At 34.0% G+C, this 18,836-nt stretch overlaps 1 protein-coding gene across 2 annotated transcripts in view; it reads left to right on the plus strand.

The window, feature by feature from the left end:
• Positions 1 to 18,836, plus strand: part of LOC124366387 (kazrin) — a 184,905-nt gene that overhangs the window by 147,941 nt on the left and 18,128 nt on the right. For both annotated transcript variants that reach the window (XM_046822905.1, XM_046822906.1), the window contains 4 exons: positions 2,272 to 2,460; positions 3,283 to 3,441; positions 3,553 to 3,676; positions 5,236 to 5,380. In XM_046822905.1, coding sequence (XP_046678861.1) covers positions 2,272 to 2,460; positions 3,283 to 3,441; positions 3,553 to 3,676; positions 5,236 to 5,380 — 617 coding nt within the window. The remainder of the gene's footprint in view (positions 1 to 2,271; positions 2,461 to 3,282; positions 3,442 to 3,552; positions 3,677 to 5,235; positions 5,381 to 18,836) is intronic.

The following is an 18,836-nucleotide window of genomic DNA, read 5'->3' on the forward strand; positions in this document are numbered from 1 at the left end:
AATCGTCCAGTCTCGCACGGAAGTAGACCTTATACTGACAGATTTTGACAAAGATAAGCGGGATGCTATTGTTTCGCTTCCCCGATAGATGCTCGTGAAGTACACTGCGGGAAACGACTGCCAACATCGAAAAGTACTACTATTTTTAATAATAAAAAATACACGGAGGGAAACTCCGTTTAGCGCCCCATGTAGGGTTAAATAGGGTTTAAAAATATTCTGTGAAAATTTCAGGCCTCTAGCAATTGTTGAAACGAAATGGTGACATATTGAAAATTTTACCATTTTGCATTCAGACAGTACAATGACTGGGAATAGGTATGAACCGGTTTTAACTGAACAAGTCTTGCCTTCTTTTACCATTACAGAAATGGATCAAGCAATCTTCCAACAAAATTGTGCTCCTCCTCATTTCGCAAATCCTGTCAAGCGATTACTAAATAACAACCTTCATGGCCGTTGGATTGGTTGTGGAAATGTGTTTTTAGATTGGCCACCCCAATTCCCAGATTTAACTGTGTGTGATTTCTTTCTATGGGGTTACTTAAAGAAACAAGTTTATATTCTTAGCTTTAATAATGAGGAATTAAAACGATCAATTGAAGAGGAACTTCTCTGGATACCGCAGAATTTCTTTGTAAAAGCTTACGATTCATTTGTTAAGCTCTGTTATCAGTGTGTCGCTGTGGATGGATTACAGTTCAAATTATTGTGGACTGTAATTGTAGGTTTTTTAAAAAATTATGTTCTAATTTTCTGATTGAAATGCTTTATTTCTTAAGAATATGACAATAAATAATTTTACAAAACCAACAATACTGTTTTTTTTTTTATTATTATTTTTAAAGTATAGTTTTCAAAATGCCACCATTTTGTTGTAACAATTGCTAGAGAGCTGAAAATTTCACAGAATATTCTAAAAACCTATTTAATGAATTGTGTAGAGTTTGAAAATGTTCGGTGCATAAATGGGCAAGTAATATAAAATCAAAGTTTAAACCTCTTTGTGGGACTCCCGGTAAAGAAAAGTATATCAGGGGAGCTGACTCCCTAAGTGGTTTAGGAAGTATGAAATTCCCTCCAAAAATAGAGGCTTAGGAATCCTAACAGTAGAAAGTTTTGAGCTTTAAGACCTCATGTATATGTTCTAGCTTAATCTTTTAATAGCCACACCCGAGATATGCTGTGCAATTGTAGTTTTAGCGAAAAATCGCCACGCCCGAGGATACTCGTTTTCAAATTATCAGCTGCTTCATTTTTCTTGTATCAGCTGTTATATTGTGTTACCTGGTGTTCTATTATGTTAAAATTGTCTAGAAGATAGCTGTCCAGTTGGTGGTGCAATCTTGTGGACATTACTCAAACAACTTGGACACCACGTGCTGTGTATCGTTCACGAGTCCGGGAATGGTTTCTTTGATATTTTATGAGGTCTTTTCCGATGTTTATTCATAGATAGATGTGTGATAGTCATAATATGTTTTAATTATTAGACAGATTGACATTATTTGAGGTGTTGATAAACATTGTTCATTGTTTACTATATTTATTAAACTTTAAATAACGTGTTTAAAGTGTTATGAAAAAACTCATAAAAATGTGAAAAAATATTCTGTGCTAACTAAGAAAATATAGTATGTAACTAAGCAGCATTTGGGTGTCACCGCAAATCTAGGAACAAGGTGGTTAAAGGGTTAAAACAAACTACTGAGAGCAATTTTGAATGCATGTCTTTCAAAATTTCAGGGGGCTTTCATACGCCCAGGGTAAGGAGTAACATTATATTCATAACATTCCATAATTCCCCTCAGTATTCATTTATATGAGATAGATCTTTATTCTTTACTTATTCTCCTTTTGCATGTCTCCTATCTCATATTTGGTTCTTCCACACATTTTCTGGTTCCTCTATTTCAAGCACTTTGTTATATGGTCATATATTTGTGATTATCAAATCTTGAGTGTTGAATTTTAAAAACACAAATAAACTCAGAGCTTATAATATTTATGATTATGAGTTACAGTTAAATCATGCTGCAATTGAAAGCTCAATGTAAGTTTGCAGTGTTTCAGATATTAAAATTTGTTATTACTGAAATGAACTAATTTGAAACCTCTAGCCTGAAAGATTGGTTATAAAACAACTGAGCCATTACGAACTAAATTCCTAACTTTTGTATCATTTCATAATTACAACTGCAATATTAACAATAATTTTTGTCACCTAAAATTGGAATTGAACTGAAATAAATAGAATTTACGTGTGAACAGGTGCTCCTGGAGCTGTCCGACTTGGAGCTCGAATGTGGGTTGGGAATCACTCACCCAATGCACCGCAAGAAGTTACGTTTGGCTATTGAGGAACACAGGCACCCCACACTCGTTCGCTACCCTTGCATTGCTCAACTCGGCCACACCTGGGTGTCAAGCGAGTGGCTGCCTGACCTAGGTCTAGCTCAGGTACATTTTAATTCTACTTCCACTCGAAAAGTACGTTTATTTAACCCTTCGCACGCCACTAATAAATCAATTAACTTTCCTATAACGGCAAGACAAGTAAAACATTTTTTCTTTAAGTTCAAAGCTAATTTTTATTATAACTAAATTATAAAAGGTAAAGCAAAAAAAGTATATAACAGAGCATTTTACTTAAAATTAGCGTATTTATTGATAAAAGCAAAAAAGAACTATTTACAAAATTGTTTTCTAAAAAAATTCTAGTTTTAAACGAAAAATATTAAATACATCTCGTCGCACTACGAAAAAAGATAAATATTTCAATTTAATCAAAACAATACAAAATGTTAAAGAATAATAATGAGATAAGCAGTAGATGCTCACTCGTGACAACCAAGAAAGCAGTAATACATGCCACGGATATGTTTGTTTATGGCTCCGTAGGAGATGCAGAACTGACGAGCAGGTGGTCAGAGTTAGACAAAGGGCGCTCCCCTCACCCTGCCGCAGAGTGAATGTTGTTTATAAATACTTCCTTGGCAACCGAGATAAGCATGGAGCATGCACTGAGCATTTCGAAGGCCTTTTGTGAAGTAAAAAACTCTCCAAGAGACATAATCTATAATATCGGATATAACTGTATTTGGAGTTTTGGTCAAAGTCTACCATTACCTAATATATCCGTCTACGGCGTAGGAAGGGTTAATATAATCTTGAGCAAACTCAAGATATTTAGAGTAAGAATTGAAATCATCGTTACTAAGTTAAATCATCCTACTAGGTTAAAATTCAAGTAATGAAACAGTTTGCTTTTATCTCTTTCAGTATTCAGAGAACTTTGCGACAAACATGGTGGACGCTCGGATGCTGGACCATCTAAGCAAGAAGGAACTAGAGAAGTTTCTTGGTGTGACGAGGAAATTCCACCAAGCCTCCATTGTACACGGGATTCACTTGCTCCGCATGATGAAATACGACCGACAGGTAACAACGTGTCCCTGAGTCATGATTATAACAGGATAGGGTTGTAACCTCATGTTAAAATTTCAAAATGGTTATTGCCTGATTTTATCGCTAGCGTTCTTGTTTTTGTAGGCTTTAGCGGTAAGAAGACACCAGTGCGAGACAGTAGATGCAGACCCTCTAGTGTGGACCAATCAGAGGTTTATCCGTTGGGCCCGGAACATAGATTTGGGAGAGTACGCAGACAATCTCAAAGGTAATTGCGAGAAAAACAACTTTCAATCAATTTGGTAGACCACCTTACTCTTTTATTATCTGTAAATAGAAACTTGCAAAACACTAATAAATCATTAATTAATGTTTCAATGTATTTAGTTACTTTGGCAAGCATGAGTGGTATAGAATTCATACTTGAATTTAGGTATGTAGGAAAAACCTAGAGTGTTCTTCTATGGGAAAGGTTACATTTTCCCAAGAAGAATTGACCTTTGGTAGTCAACAACTGTGTAGTTGGAAAAAATGGAAACATCATAAAAATTGGTGTTACTAAAATCTGGGGTTCTTAAAGAATACCCAAAAATAATAATCCCTATGTTTTTAGAATTAGGATTAGACTAAACCTACCAATAACCTTTTGCCCTTTTGATTTATGAATGATCGAGTGGCTGTCTTCTTAACATTTTGACTGCAACAGATTCGGGAGTCCCCTATGTGCAGCCTGCAGCACCTGATAGCTGTGCGGGAAGCACTATTGCGCTAAACAGTGTTTATAATAATGTTTTTTTATAAGTAATCTCTAGCTTGAATACGAATGCGATCTATCGGAGTAAATAAGAAACAGTTTCAAGTAATTTTTGAGTTCCCACTAGATCACAGTTGTTCTTTTATTTATTTCTTTCAGACCCAATTGACGGTATTCAATCAGTTGTTCCAAGTAATCAGCTGATTCTATTTCAGTTTGTATAGTGAATACAGAATTTTACGTTACCGGTTGTCTTGATTGTAAATGTTTTGTTGTGTTTACTGTGAGTAAATAAACGTGGCTGTTTGTGTAATTACTGATTATGTAAAACGGTATGAGAAAGACTTACAGACAAATTTTTGGCTAAAAGACTTACTGCTCAGCATTTTCCCACCACCATCCCTGCTACAGATAATAAGGACAAGCCAAGGAAAGCATGCCACGTGTGCAGATAGACCAGCGGTGTCGGGACACAATGTGCCGGGATTGCGACGTTCTGCTTTTTGTGTTTAACTGTTTTCACGCCTTTCATACTATCAAAGATTTCTAAGGAGACTTGTGTACTGTTAATAACTTGTACCTTACCTTTACCTTTGTATGTTTATGAGAAAATGCTGAATATTTTATTTTATTCTCATAGTTTGTAAATATAATAACGTTTGTGCATAATTAGATTAATTTCTGCATAAATACAAAAAAATTCACAAAAGTTTAGTTGAGAGTTTTCATAACGCAGTAAACCCAAATCACCTAAAAACACAAAATTGAAAATTTTAAAAATCTCACTTTTTAGGGCACTCTTACTGAGAAAAAACCCACCAGTCAAAGAGTTAAACATTCTCATTGCTCAAACACAATCACCTTGTCCTAGATCTGGATATTGTGCATTTACCTAACTTAATCAACAGAACTTTGACAAAATCCTGTCTTTTCATCAAAATAGCAAAGGCTTTCTCCATCCTTGACATATCACTAGTTGCTGGCTCTTCCATATCCTTATTTTAAATACCGTCTCTCTAGAAGTTGCACATCCTTACAAGTCGATGCACACCTAACACAACATGACATTACAGACAGCGGAGTACACGGAGCACTGGTGGTGCTGGAACCCTCTCTGAGTGGAGACACGATGGCTACGGCGCTGGGAATACCTCCCTCCCGTCACATGATCCGGCGCCACCTCACCACCGAACTCGAAGCCCTCGTATTGCCTGCCAGGTATGTTGTGTTCTGCCAGCCAGACCAGGAGTTCAATCAGCGAACGCAGAGGTAGACCTCCCCGCTACCTTCCTCTGAGTAGTCCTTTGAGTGTGTCATCGTTAACAGTGTGAGCGATTTTGAACGTTGAACGGAAAAGACTTTTATTTGATTATCAACCCTTTAAGTGCCAAGTATTTATTGAGTGGGTGTACTAAAAAGTGCCAACCCTTTTGAAGGCATTTTGCAAGGTTTCAGTAAATAGATTCACAGTTTGATTATTTAATAAGCTAACAACATTTTTTTTTATTTTTCTCTGAAAACTCTGCCTAATTAACATAAAATAAAAAAGTTACCTTAAAATTAAATTTAGGAATACCAAAAATGGGCTTACCTTAAAAATTTCCAGAATTTATTTAAATAAATTTTATTTTTCAACTAAATTATCATTACCAAAAAATTCATATCCATTTCTTGGCCCATATCACTGGAAAGGGTATTCATTGTCTATAAATCTTGGAAAATGTATAACATTATCTTCAATAATGAGTGAGTTATACAACTTTTAAGAAACTACAACACAACAACTTTTTATGTCACATTGTTTCCAGTAGCCACGTCAACAAAAAATTTATATATGTGAGTTCTAGATTGATTTTCATTAAAGTCAATTGATCGGAAGTGTACAGTTTATTTTGAAAAGAACAGTTCTTCACAAACAATTTAATATGATATTAGCTTAAAAGTGATTAAATATAAAGTTTTTGATTTATTTCTCGAACGTCCAGTATAATCAGACATTGGCATTCAAAGGGTTAAAACTTTAAAAAATCACAGTCATCCAATAATCCCAACAAAATTTAATAAATAGATGTATACAGTAATCCAACTTGATAGAAATACAGCAGTTAAATGATTGTTTTTGAATTAGCCCAATCTAATTTATTTAAATTTAGATTTATTCAGATTATTCTTTAACCTCGGTGTGTTGTGCTCTTCAACCAGATTTATCTCGTCCCAAAGCCAATTCCTGGTTGGACCACTAATAGCAGTTGAAACACAACAGCAATAAGTAAAGCTCAAAAATAACAAACCACACGTTACAGTTTGTTCGACTTTGAAATGTAAACAAAAAATATAGTCTGTTAAAAAAAATAGGCTGTCAATTATAAGAATTCCCTCAAAGTAAAGATGATCATCGGTTTTTACTCAAAAGTGCTAAAAAGACCAAATTTAAATCTTACAATAAACAAGATCATTCCTGTCCGATCAAATGTTCAGGAAATCTTCACTTCAGCATAAAATAAGTCTGTTTTATCTAATAATGTTTATTTAGGTCCCAGGTAAGAAAAATTTTCCAAAATTGGTGGCCTCCAGATAATACCAAAGTAGCTTCTGGTACTATACAAATACATTTAATTTATTCACATATTCACTAAACACACACAAAATAATAAGTAAATATAAAGGCAATCAAACAAAAACCAAAGCAAACAAATGTTATAGATGTATTGTGATTTTGTTTTAATGTTTCAACTGTAAGGCTGAACAGCTCCAGATTGACGACAACACTCAAAAGACTACTCAAGTTCATGTATTTAGCTATGCTATTACAATTGTAACCGATAAAATAGTTATGAAATTGTTTTATTTTCTAAGTTGCAACTGTGAATAGTTTACAAATAAAGTTACATTTTAAAGCACTCCTCTTACCTTTATGTTGAACTGGTAAATCCATCAAAGAATGTTGTCTAAGATTTTTCTTCAGCCTTACAAATTTCCACAGAGATTCAATATTTTAGGACTAAAAACTATTTTTGGCAAATATACAAAATCTGTTCAAAATAATGCAAACAACTTCTTTACTTCCTAGAAGTTCAGAACAGAGATAATTGCTTAACTACAATACTAATGAATTACAATCCATAAACCGTAATAGTATATTTCCATATGGAGTATCAAATGATTTAAAAAAATAAGTTTTACATACTACAAATAGTACTACAAAGAGTCAAATGAAAACATTTATCATCATTCTTAGCAAGCATAAATTGAGAAAAGATCCCCTTCATTTCCATCTACTTTCACATCTTCCAGCATTCTTACACAATTATCTCGTCTTTGCATCTTGCTGCATCCTTACCCAGTTCTCTTGCTATCCCATCTTCCAGCATCCTTACACAATTATCTCGTCTTTGCATCTTGCTGCATCCTTACCCAGGTCTCTCGTCTTTACATCTACCAGCATCCTTACCCAGTTCTCTGGTCTTCACATATTCTAGCATCCTTACCCAGTTCTCTGGTCTTCACATATTCTAGCATCCTTACCCAGTTCTCTGGTCTTCACATATTCTAGCATCCTTACCCAATTCTCTGGTCTTCACATATTCTAGCATCCTTACCCAGTTCTCTGGTCTTCACATATTCTAGCATCCTTACCCAGTTATCTGGTCTTCACATATTCTAGCACCCTTACCCAGTTCTCTTGTCTTCACATAATCTAGCATCCTTACCCAGTTATCTGGTCTTCACATATTCTAGCATCCTTACCCAGTTATCTGGTCTTCACATATTCTAGCACCCTTACCCAGTTCTCTTGTCTTCACATATTCTAGCATCCTTACCCAGTTATCTGGTCTTCACATATTCTAGCATCCTTACCCAGTTATCTGGTCTTCACATATTCTAGCACCCTTACCCAGTTCTCTTGTCTTCACATATTCTAGCATCCTTACCCAGTTATCTGGTCTTCACATATTCTAGCATCCTTACCCAGTTATCTGGTCTTCACATATTCTAGCATCCTTACCCAGTTATCTGGTCTTCACATATTCTAGCATCCTTACCCAGTTCTCTTGTCTTCACATATTCTAGCATCCTTACCCAGTTATCTGGTCTTCACATATTCTAGCACCCTTACCCAGTTTTCTTGTCTTCACATATTCTAGCACCCTTACCCAGTTCTCTGGTCTTCACATATTCTAGCATCCTTACCCAGTTCTCTGGTCTTCACATATTCTAGCATCCTTACCCAGTTCTCTGGTCTTCACATATTCTAGCACCCTTACCCAGTTCTCTTGTCTTCACATATTCTAGCATCCTTACCCAGTTCTCTGGTCTTCACATATTCTAGCACCCTTACCCAGTTCTCTTGTCTTCACATATTCTAGCATCCTTACCCAGTTCTCTGGTCTTCATATCTTCCAGCATCCTTACCCAGTTCTCTGGTCTTCACATCTTCCAGTATCCTTACCCAGTTCTCTGGTCTTCACATCTTCCAGCATCCTTACCCAGTTATCTGGTCTTCACATATTCTAGCACCCTTACCCAGTTCTCTTGTCTTCACATATTCTAGCATCCTTACCCAGTTCTCTGGTCTTCATATCTTCCAGCATCCTTACCCAGTTCTCTGGTCTTCACATCTTCCAGCATCCTTACCCAGTTCTCTGGTCTTCACATCTTCCAGCATCCTTACCCAGTTCTCTGGTCTTCACATCTTCCAGCATCCTTACCCAGTTCTCTGGTCTTCACATCTTCCAGCATCCTTACCCAGTTCTCTGGTCTTCACATCTTCCAGTATCCTTACCCAGTTATCTTGTCTTCACATCTTCCAGCATCCCCTCACAGTTAGCTCATTTTCCAGCATCCTTAGCCAGTTCTCTCATCTTCACATCTTCCAGCGTCCTTCTCCAGTTATCTTGTCTTCACATTTTCCAGCATCCCCTCACAGTTAGCTCATCTTCCAGCATCCTTAGCCAGTTCTCTCATCTTCACATCTTCCAGCATCCTTACCCAGTTCTCTTGCCATCCCATCTTCCAGCACCCTCACCTAATTATCTCGTCTTCTCATCTTCCAGCATCCCTTCCCAGTTCTCTCGTCTCCATAAATTCCAGCATCCTTAGCTAGTTATCTCATCTTCAAATCTTCCAGCATCCCTACCCAGTTCGTTCATCTTCACTTCTGCTCTCATTCTCTTCCACTTTACTCTCTACCTTTTTTCTTTGGAATCCTTCCAAATAAAGGCACTTAGGTGCTCTTATGCTTCAGTCTTGTAAAATATATGATGAATTAAAAATTTAAAATAACAAATCAAATTTAACACTGAATGTGATAGATAGTCTAAACAACAATGACAATATATTTTTCATAGACATTAAGAAGTTCACAGAGGATTGAAATGTATGTAAGGATTCTAAGCCCTAGCCCTAGGCTTCATGTTTTAGTATATCTCTCCTCAGAAAAACACTAAAAATACACAACATACACAAAATTGTTTGGAAAAATTAAAAGTTATACTTGTTTGGACTGTATTAATAAATAAATATTGTTAAATAAAAGATTCCTCAAACAAAATGTAATATTGGTTTCAGAACAAAATTGTTCCTTGTTATTGACACCATCACTACTACCACTAAATAGTTATAAAATTTAAATAGGTTTGAACTTATGTTTTTCTTTACACTCTATTTCTTTATAGGTTAAAATTAATACATTATTCTGTAATTGATGATATTTGTTTGTATTTGATTCCAACATGGTATTTGACCTGATTATTCATAACTTATTCAGTTGAGTTAAAGCAAACAAACTTGTAGATCTAAAAAAAAAAACAACACAGGATATGACAATTATTTAGTCCAAGAAATGAATAATACAGAATTTCATACACTGAAAAACTATTCTGGCATGAAAATACTTTTCTTAGTTAAAATTTAACTTAGTTTTGAAAAAACAATAACATTAAAGATCAAATTTAGTGTGAAGCAAATTTTGTATTGTGTGAAATTTTAAGGTTATAGAATAAAAATAGACAACCATATTTTTGTTCAAGGACGTTTGGTAATCAAAGCTGTTCTATATTTTATTCAGTATAATCTTGCGGCCTTTAAAAATTCAAAATTAATCTTTTTTACACAAGCAACAAATGTGTCCATACTGCATTTAGCTACTTCGTTTGAAGCTACTTAAGTGGAATTTACGGAGAATTTTCACAAACCTTTAACCTTAACTAAAGATATATTGAAAATGTTGTAATTTTTAAAAAAGGTAATCTATTTTCTTTTTCAAAATTTGACATAATTAACCTACATAAAATTGGAAGTTATTCATTTTTTAATGTAAAAGAGTACAGTGTGACAAAGTTTAAAACTGAAGTTCGAAACTTGTGAAGGTTACAATTTTTATTATACCTTTCACTAATGTCGAGTTTTTTAACATTTTCCACATTTCACATACATATTTTCAGTTTTAAGTACCGTAGTTTAAATCATCTTGGCGTCAGGGTTGTAAAAGTTTGTGGAAATTCAATTCATTAACTTAAGCTTACAACTAGAATCCGTAAATGAGCTTCTGAATAGTTTAAAACTCATGATTTTTCGAAGGTCACAATAAAGAGATTTGAGAAAATAAAGAAAATTTGGTCACCAAACAACCATTTAGATAAATTCTCCTACGTGTTTTTGGAGATATAGGTTAATTTAGTGATTAAGAATTAAATCTAAACATTATTTGTGTAACGGTGTTTAATCATTTCTGTAAATTAATTAAACGATTGAGTTCCTATAATCTATTTTATGTCGTCTAACTGGTATTTAACTTATTGTTTGGTGGGTGTACGACATTATTATGTACTATACGTTAAATCTAATTTTGTTGGTGCTGTTCAATTCTCCATTTCCCAAAAATATCTGCTCTTTCTCTCTCTAGTGGAAAAAAGTGTGCCATATTTGGAAAGAATGGAAGCTTTGTGATTTAGAGTAAGTTTGTGAGGTTACAATAACAAAATAAGGATAAACTAACTGAATGAAGCTATATTTCTGATGCTGAGTTAAATGACTGGTGCTAAATAAGGAACTAAATGTATAATTTGGTATCGCCGAACTTAATTTACCAAATACCAAATTGGACAAGTACTAGATAATTTATTAAAATGGAATTGCTTAGTTACTGATAAGTGCAAATCTAATAATTATTTTTGGTGTTAACTATAATCACTGTTGTTTTCCAACGTGTTGTTTTAACTTAAGTTGTGCTTAAATGATCAGTGTAATGACTCAACAGCTGTTAGCTAGTTGATGAGGCGACAGACATGTATATATTTAATTTAACGATTAGTATATATTTAGTTTTTTATGGAGTAGTCTATTTTCAAACTGGTAAAAACATATTTTAAGTACAACAGTTGAGTAAGTTATCCATCTTGAAGTGTTAATATGAAATTTCATTGTAAACCCGTGTAAAGTCATATTAGATTTTAAAACAATCGTTGTAAAAATATGTTAGATGTGAAATTCGAAGCAAATTTTAAAACTTCAAAATTGTTTTTGCACAAAACTGTTACAATGTTTGCATCAACACATGGAGCTAATGTAAAATACTTTTTCTAGAACTATTTGTGGTTAGGAATTCAATCTTAGAAAGTTAAAGTATGTGAATTCTCTCGGTTAGGGTTCGAATAATTACCTGAATCCATCATTTGAGTTGACGATTTAAACTAACAGTTTAGATTAATGTTTTTATCATAATCAATATTTGATTTTTACAAATACTTTTAGCCAACAAATTCTAGTTGGATTTGTATAACTGATGCGACTTCAGTTTTTCTCAGTCTCATAATACTGCCGTTAATTATGACCATTTAAATTTTAAAAACTTAATTGACTACTGTCAATTTTAAAATGATTTGGACAACATTTTGTAACTGGTAAACTACTTGGTACATTAGTTGTAACTGGTAGAGAACCTGGTACTGTACGTCAGTTATAACTGGTGGACTATTTGGTATATCAGTCCGAACTGGTATACTGCTTGGTACATTAGTTGTAACTGGTAGAGAACCTGGTACTGTACGTCAGTCAAAACTGGTGGACTATTTGGTACAGTGGCGTAGCGAAGGGAGGGGTCCAGGGGTCCGGACCCCCCCCCGAAATTTTAATAAATTAAAAAATGAATATGGAGCAGGAGGAAAAAAAGGAGAGTTATCATTACTCTTGTCTACACACATTAAATTGATTGATTTAATTGATTAAAAGTGACCGTTGTTATAAATATAATTGTCCCTTTCCTTTAAATCATAAAGTATCAAACGATACTTTTGGGCTCGGCCTTTTCGGTTTAGTGTAGTGTAATCACGTATTTATAGGGCGCGGTCACATGACGTCGCAAAGTAACCTGAACCGTTAACACGGCGAATAGTTTAAATTAGCGACCACTTCGTTCAAATTCGTCTTCTGGGGGACGTAAAAATGACCGCTTAGAATTAAGTTACGACGTTGATTTAGGTGTTATTAAACTGTAGACAGTGTATATAATTATCGAAAAAAAATTTTAAAAATCAATTTTTGGTCGGAAAACAAAAATACACTTAAAAACTCTACTGATTAAAACTTCAACTAATTTGAACTTCAATTGATTGAGGTAACATGGTGTTTTCGGATTGAGTTAGGACGACGATTTTTGTTTATAATTAAAACTGTACACTGTACCTATATAATTATCAAGAAAAAAAACACTTCCGGTCGGTATATTACCGAAGAAAAGCTCTCTACAGATTCAAGTTTTGACGATTTTGGATTTCACTGGTTGAGTGGTTGAGGTAAAAGTGGTACTTAGAATTATGTTAGGACGTTGATTTTAGGTATTGATTCAACGCCGACTAATACTTACAAAATTATCGAGAAAAACAAAACAATAAAATCGCTACTAGACCGGTCGATAAAATCACCGAAGAAAAGCTCTCTACAGATTCAAGTTTTCACGATTTTTGGATTTCACTGTTGAGTGGTTGAGGTAAAAGTGGTACTTAGAATTATGTTAGAACGTTGATTTCAGGTATTAATTCAACGCCGACTAATACATATATAATTATCGAGAAACAAAACAATAAAAATCACTTCCGGACGGCAAAATACGAAGAAAAGCTCTCTACAGATTCAAGTTTTGACGCATTTTGGGATTTCACTGGTTGAGTGGTTGAGGTAAAAAAGTGGTACTTAGAATTATCTTAGGAAAGTTGATTTTAGGTATTTAATTCAACGCCGACTAATACTTTATATAATTATTGAGAAAACAAAACAATAAAATCACTTCCGGGCGGAAAAATACCAAGGAAAAGCTCTCTAGAGATCCAAGTTTTGACGATTTTGGATTTCACTAGTTGAGTCGTTGAAATAAAATTGGTACATAAAATTATGTTAGAACATTGATTTTAGGTATCACTCAAGAACGCCGACTAATAACTATATAATTATCGAAGAGAAAAATTGAAAAATCACTTCCGGTCGTATAATACACAGGAAAAACTCTACTGATAAGTAGTACACGACTACTTTGGATTTCACTGACTGAGGTATTATTTCATTTTCCTTAGTAGGTATATCCGATCGGAAGTGATTATTTTTGTTTATTTTTCTCGATATTTATATATTTATTAGTCGGCGTTGAATTAATACCTAAAATCCAATGTCGTAACATAATTTATAAGTACTACTTTTACCTCAACCAGTGAAATCCAAAATCGTGTCAAAAATCTTGAATCTGTAGAGAGCTTTTCTTCGGGGTAAACGGACTGTAGATCCACGTCATAAAACTGCCGGAAAGCATTTCTTACCTACTTCTTAAGGGGTGGGACAGTAGGTCCACGGTCCCCGGCCTGGGACCCACTGTCCCGACTCACGGGTTTCTTTTGACGAGGGGTTGATAAGGATCGTCGTAATCACACTGCAGCACTTGAAAGGATGTTTCGAGATCTAAACTTTATATCTGCTAAATAATTTTCAGTGCACTACATAAAGGCGACAGCTGCAAAAAGAATGAAAACGAAAATGATATACATAAAATAAAGACAGGTTAGTTACGCCATTTCTAACTTAAGAAATGTCTATTACGATTATAGTGTCTACTGGTATATACAGTATTATACAAACAGATGGTCCAATATAAGGAATAACTAATACAAACTTACTGTAGATGTTTTATGATTTCATTAGGACAATGCAAATTAATCAGATAGTAATATAATGCTATATGGAATTCGTTAAGATATAATCCCTATTAGTAATCCACTTTATATGTGATAGCTTGAGTAAACTTGTTGTTAATAAGTTGCTGCTTTAGCAGTACGCTGTGCGAATGTAGTGGAAAAGCATCACTGGACCAGAATAAACAATAAGTGCAGTAGAAAAACTAATGCACGGCCAGGTCAGTTTTTGAAAAAGTAGGACAGTTAGTCCACAGGTGTCGGCGTGGACTAACTGTCCTACCCTGCAGAAAAGTGACGTCAGCCACCCTCGTCCAAAACTAGGAGGCGTGGACCTACAGTCCTACAATCTTTCTTCGGTATTTACCGAACGGAAGTGATTTTTTTTTTCTCGATATATATTATAGTTAGTCGAATTTACAGTTTAATGATAACAAAACATCGTCGCCCTAACTCAATCAAAAATACCACGTTTACCTCAATAAACTGATTTCCGAAGTAGTTGAAGTTCTAATTCATTAGAGTTTTTCATGTGTATTTTATTTCTGACCGAAAGTGATTTTTTTATTTTTTCCGATAATTATGTAGTCGTCTACAGTGTACTGATACAAAAAAATCGTCATTGCAACTCATTCATAAATTAACTCAATCAGTGAAATCCAAAGCAGGCCGAACTTCTAATCTCAGTAGAGTTTTTCCGTTGCATTTTCCGACCGTTAGTTTGACCTGCGCCGAGCAACGTAGAAAATTGCCCTCCTTTTTATAAAGGGTTTTCGGCCGTCAGTGGCCCAATGTCTCGAAGGGGTATTTCATTTTCTCCACAGAATATAGTTTTGTCAATTACACGATTGAGTGAAGCTCTATTTGTTCTTCTTACTTATCCAGTGAACGCAACATCACATTGGTGCCTTCTACTCGGCCAGAGAATCGAACTTCGTAAAGTTTCTGTAGCTATACAAGAAAATTTGTGGCACCGTACTAGAGTTGCTGTGAGGGTTGAATTTGCCTATTACATCTTTCCACTTTCTATAGGCGTAGTTACTAAAGCTCCATATTTTTGGTATTTACCTTTTTAGTGAAACTCATTGGCAAATAACACACAAAACGTCCCCCGGGATCCCCGGTTTCGGACCCCCCCCCAGAACGAAATTTCTGGCTACGCTACTGATTTGGTATATCAGTCTGAAACTGGTAAACTGCTCGGTACACCAGTTATAACTGGTGGGCTATTTGGTATACCAGTCAGAAACTGGTATACTGCTTGGTACATCAGTCAGAACTGGTTATACTGCTCGGTACATCAGTTATAACTGGTGATCTTTTTGGTATATCAGTCAGAACTGGTATACTGCTCGGTACATCAGTTATAACTGGTGGTCTATTTGGTATATCAGTCCGAACTGGTATACTGCTCGGTACATCAGTTATAACTGGTGATCTTTTTGGTACATCAGTCAAAACTATTTGACTACTTGGTAAATCAGTCAGTAGGTTGCTCATGTTGATGTGTATAGATCTATAAATGATATTAGTGACTGTTCTGTTCTCTTCTACTCACAAAAATATTTTTTAACCAAAAGCCAATGGTCTGTTTGGAACTGTTAACCACTTAATGATCTCTGTTTCCAGAGTTCTAGGTTCGGATGTTCATTGTAACGATTTCAACTCCATCAATAGTGTACTGAGTTGTGTGTACTGTTAACATTACTATTCATATTGTTGTTTGAATATTACAATTTATTGTATATCTGTTCCAATTAATCTTCCATTATTTAACTGGCTGAATTTTTTTGATTGTTTTTTGGCAGTTTGGTCAGACCAAGTTCTATAATTAGGTTTTCTAAAACAATTTCTTTTTCTGATATGGTGCTTCTGTAACTGGGTCTTATTCTTCGTAGACATATTGATTCTTACTGTTATTACAAATTATTGTAGTCTGTTGAAACTTCAAGCTTTTGTATTGAGCCTTTGATTTCATCAATATAAGCTATATGAAACTTGATTTTAATGCAAGGTCTACTATAGTAGCCTATTTTAAGTAGACTATGTAATAACCCCAACTGTTCTAACAGTTGGGGTTGTTGAAAAGTAATATAGATTACTTTTCATTTCTAGATTGTTCAATTTCATTAATAAACCAGTTTTAACTTTAGTTTCCATTATTTTGTTATAAAAAATAATAACTACTGCATGTTGAATTAAATTCTCCGAAGTGATCAAAGACTTGATCATTTAGAAGTGATCATTTTATGTGCTAAAATTAATAAATCTATGGCTGAATTGGATCGTTTCTCATTATTTTTCCATGAGCTGGTGCAGAACAGTGATTTCACACTGTTCACTAAAAACAAAAAAAAACGTTTTCTGTGATTAGCAGTGTAATACATGATGCCATGCACAAAGGGAGATTTATTTACTGGGGTTGGCAACAATGTAGAGAGTCACCCAGTACTTATATCCTGAGTTTACAGCTTCCAGCGAAGCATTGTTTAATACTTAGACATTTTAGAAAGGGCATCACCCAGAAACTTCACTCTCATTCCATGAATATTTTTCACTTTAGTGCTCTTTGAATCAGATTCCTTATTGAACATATTCTTGAAGAATAGAACAAAAGTAAAATTTGCAAACGTAACCAGTGGGTAATTTGAGGCGAATATGAATAAAGTATCATTATAACATGGAGTGTAACCCTGTTACTAGCCTAGATGCAATGTTTTTAAAGGAGTCTTATTGACTTAATGATTACAGGACCTTATCATCAGTCCCAATCTGGTAGAAAAGCACAATTTTAATGACTAGAATCAACCTATGAGATTTTTCACTTTTTTGTGAGAGGACTATTATACAAATCATTCAAGTGGATTAAAAACAAAGTTGGACCGAATACAGACCCTTGAGGAACCCCACACTTTAGTTCCCATTTAGTATTTTTTAAATTTCTAATTGATACAAATTTTTCTCAATATAGTAGTACTACTCCACAAATTCCTTTTTCCACCATTTAATAAAAAACACTGGTGTAAAGAAGTGAAATAAGTTCAGAATGTTCTGCATCTTGGACTTTATTTTCAGCGAAAGAAGTAGATTTTTGTAATTCAAAGCTTTTAAAACAGATTTATCAAAAGTAACAAAACTGTTGTCCAGAGCAACTGCAATCTGTTACATATGACTTACTTGACAAATGTAATTTAAAACTGTTATATTAATTAAAGTGATGACTATTATGCCTATAAAGCTATTTAATGTACGTTTTATATTTCAAAATTATTATGAAAAGATTGTCTTCCATGAGCATTTGGAATTTTCTGTCTGCACCAACTCTTATTCTTTGCTATGCCAGTGAATGCATTGTAGGGAAATGAGGTAGTATGAACAACACATTTTGCTAAACTTATTTTCAAAATTTAACAAAATTTTTGGATGATATATTCTTATGTATATTCTTAAAAAATTTCTTTTAGAAATCAAACAAACGCAGTTATGATTTTACAGTTATAAAGAACCAAGAAAGTTATACTCTAATATGTCTAATATACCTATTGTTCTTTCACTATTGTGTTACCAAGTCCAAAATACTTGTTAAGGAAAATATTCTATGTAGACTTATGTATTAAAATATATTACTAATTCAAAGTTATAAAATAATATAAATTTTATTATTTTGTACATGCTCCAAACGCTTATACTGCAAATCAAACCAGTAAAAAACATTGTATTCTGTTCAACATAAGTACATTATTTGACTTACCCATAATTTAACTAGAGACCCAGTATTTCACCTTATCAACTTTGAAAAAATCAATTTTTTTTAAGAAATTAAAATGTAACGATTAAGTCCCAGTGAACTAGAAGCACCATGCCCCATGATGAAAAAGTAGTTTAGCCTCACCTCACCAATGTATCGATCAGTGTAAAACTTCTGTGTCATACTCTTAGCTATCTGTATATAATGTTTAGTTGTATATAATATATTTCTTAGTTCAACTATGTATTTATAAATTATATCAATTTACTATGTAAGTAATGTAATTATGGAAAGTAAAGAAATTTTTGTGTCGCTGACGAAAATCGTGTTTGATTTTTGTCTTCTGTTGCTGCGCGAAGTTTTGTGAAAGCCAGGCTTTTGAAAATATGTACATGGAAGGATTAAAACTGGTTTTGATGGTGTAAATAAGTGAGTACTAAAACAGTATCAATGACTTCAATTGCATTTTAACATTATTTTTACGTGATAAGATGAATAAAATTTTCCTGTATTAATATATTCTGTTTTGTAGCAAATATTAGTGAATACAGAATGAATTATATACCAGATTGTTTTGTTATGGGGTAGATGAAGTAATCAATGGAAATGAATTATTTGCACTAAAGCAAATTTCAACTGAATCATTTTTAATCCATTAGTTTATGTGACTGAATGAATTAAGAAAACTCTAAGTGAATCAATAACCTCAAATGTAGGTTAATTCTACTAGCTCAACTGAGGACAACACAGG

Source organism: Homalodisca vitripennis, chromosome 7, assembly GCF_021130785.1.
Source record: "Homalodisca vitripennis isolate AUS2020 chromosome 7, UT_GWSS_2.1, whole genome shotgun sequence".
Classification (NCBI taxonomy): domain Eukaryota; kingdom Metazoa; phylum Arthropoda; class Insecta; order Hemiptera; family Cicadellidae; genus Homalodisca; species Homalodisca vitripennis.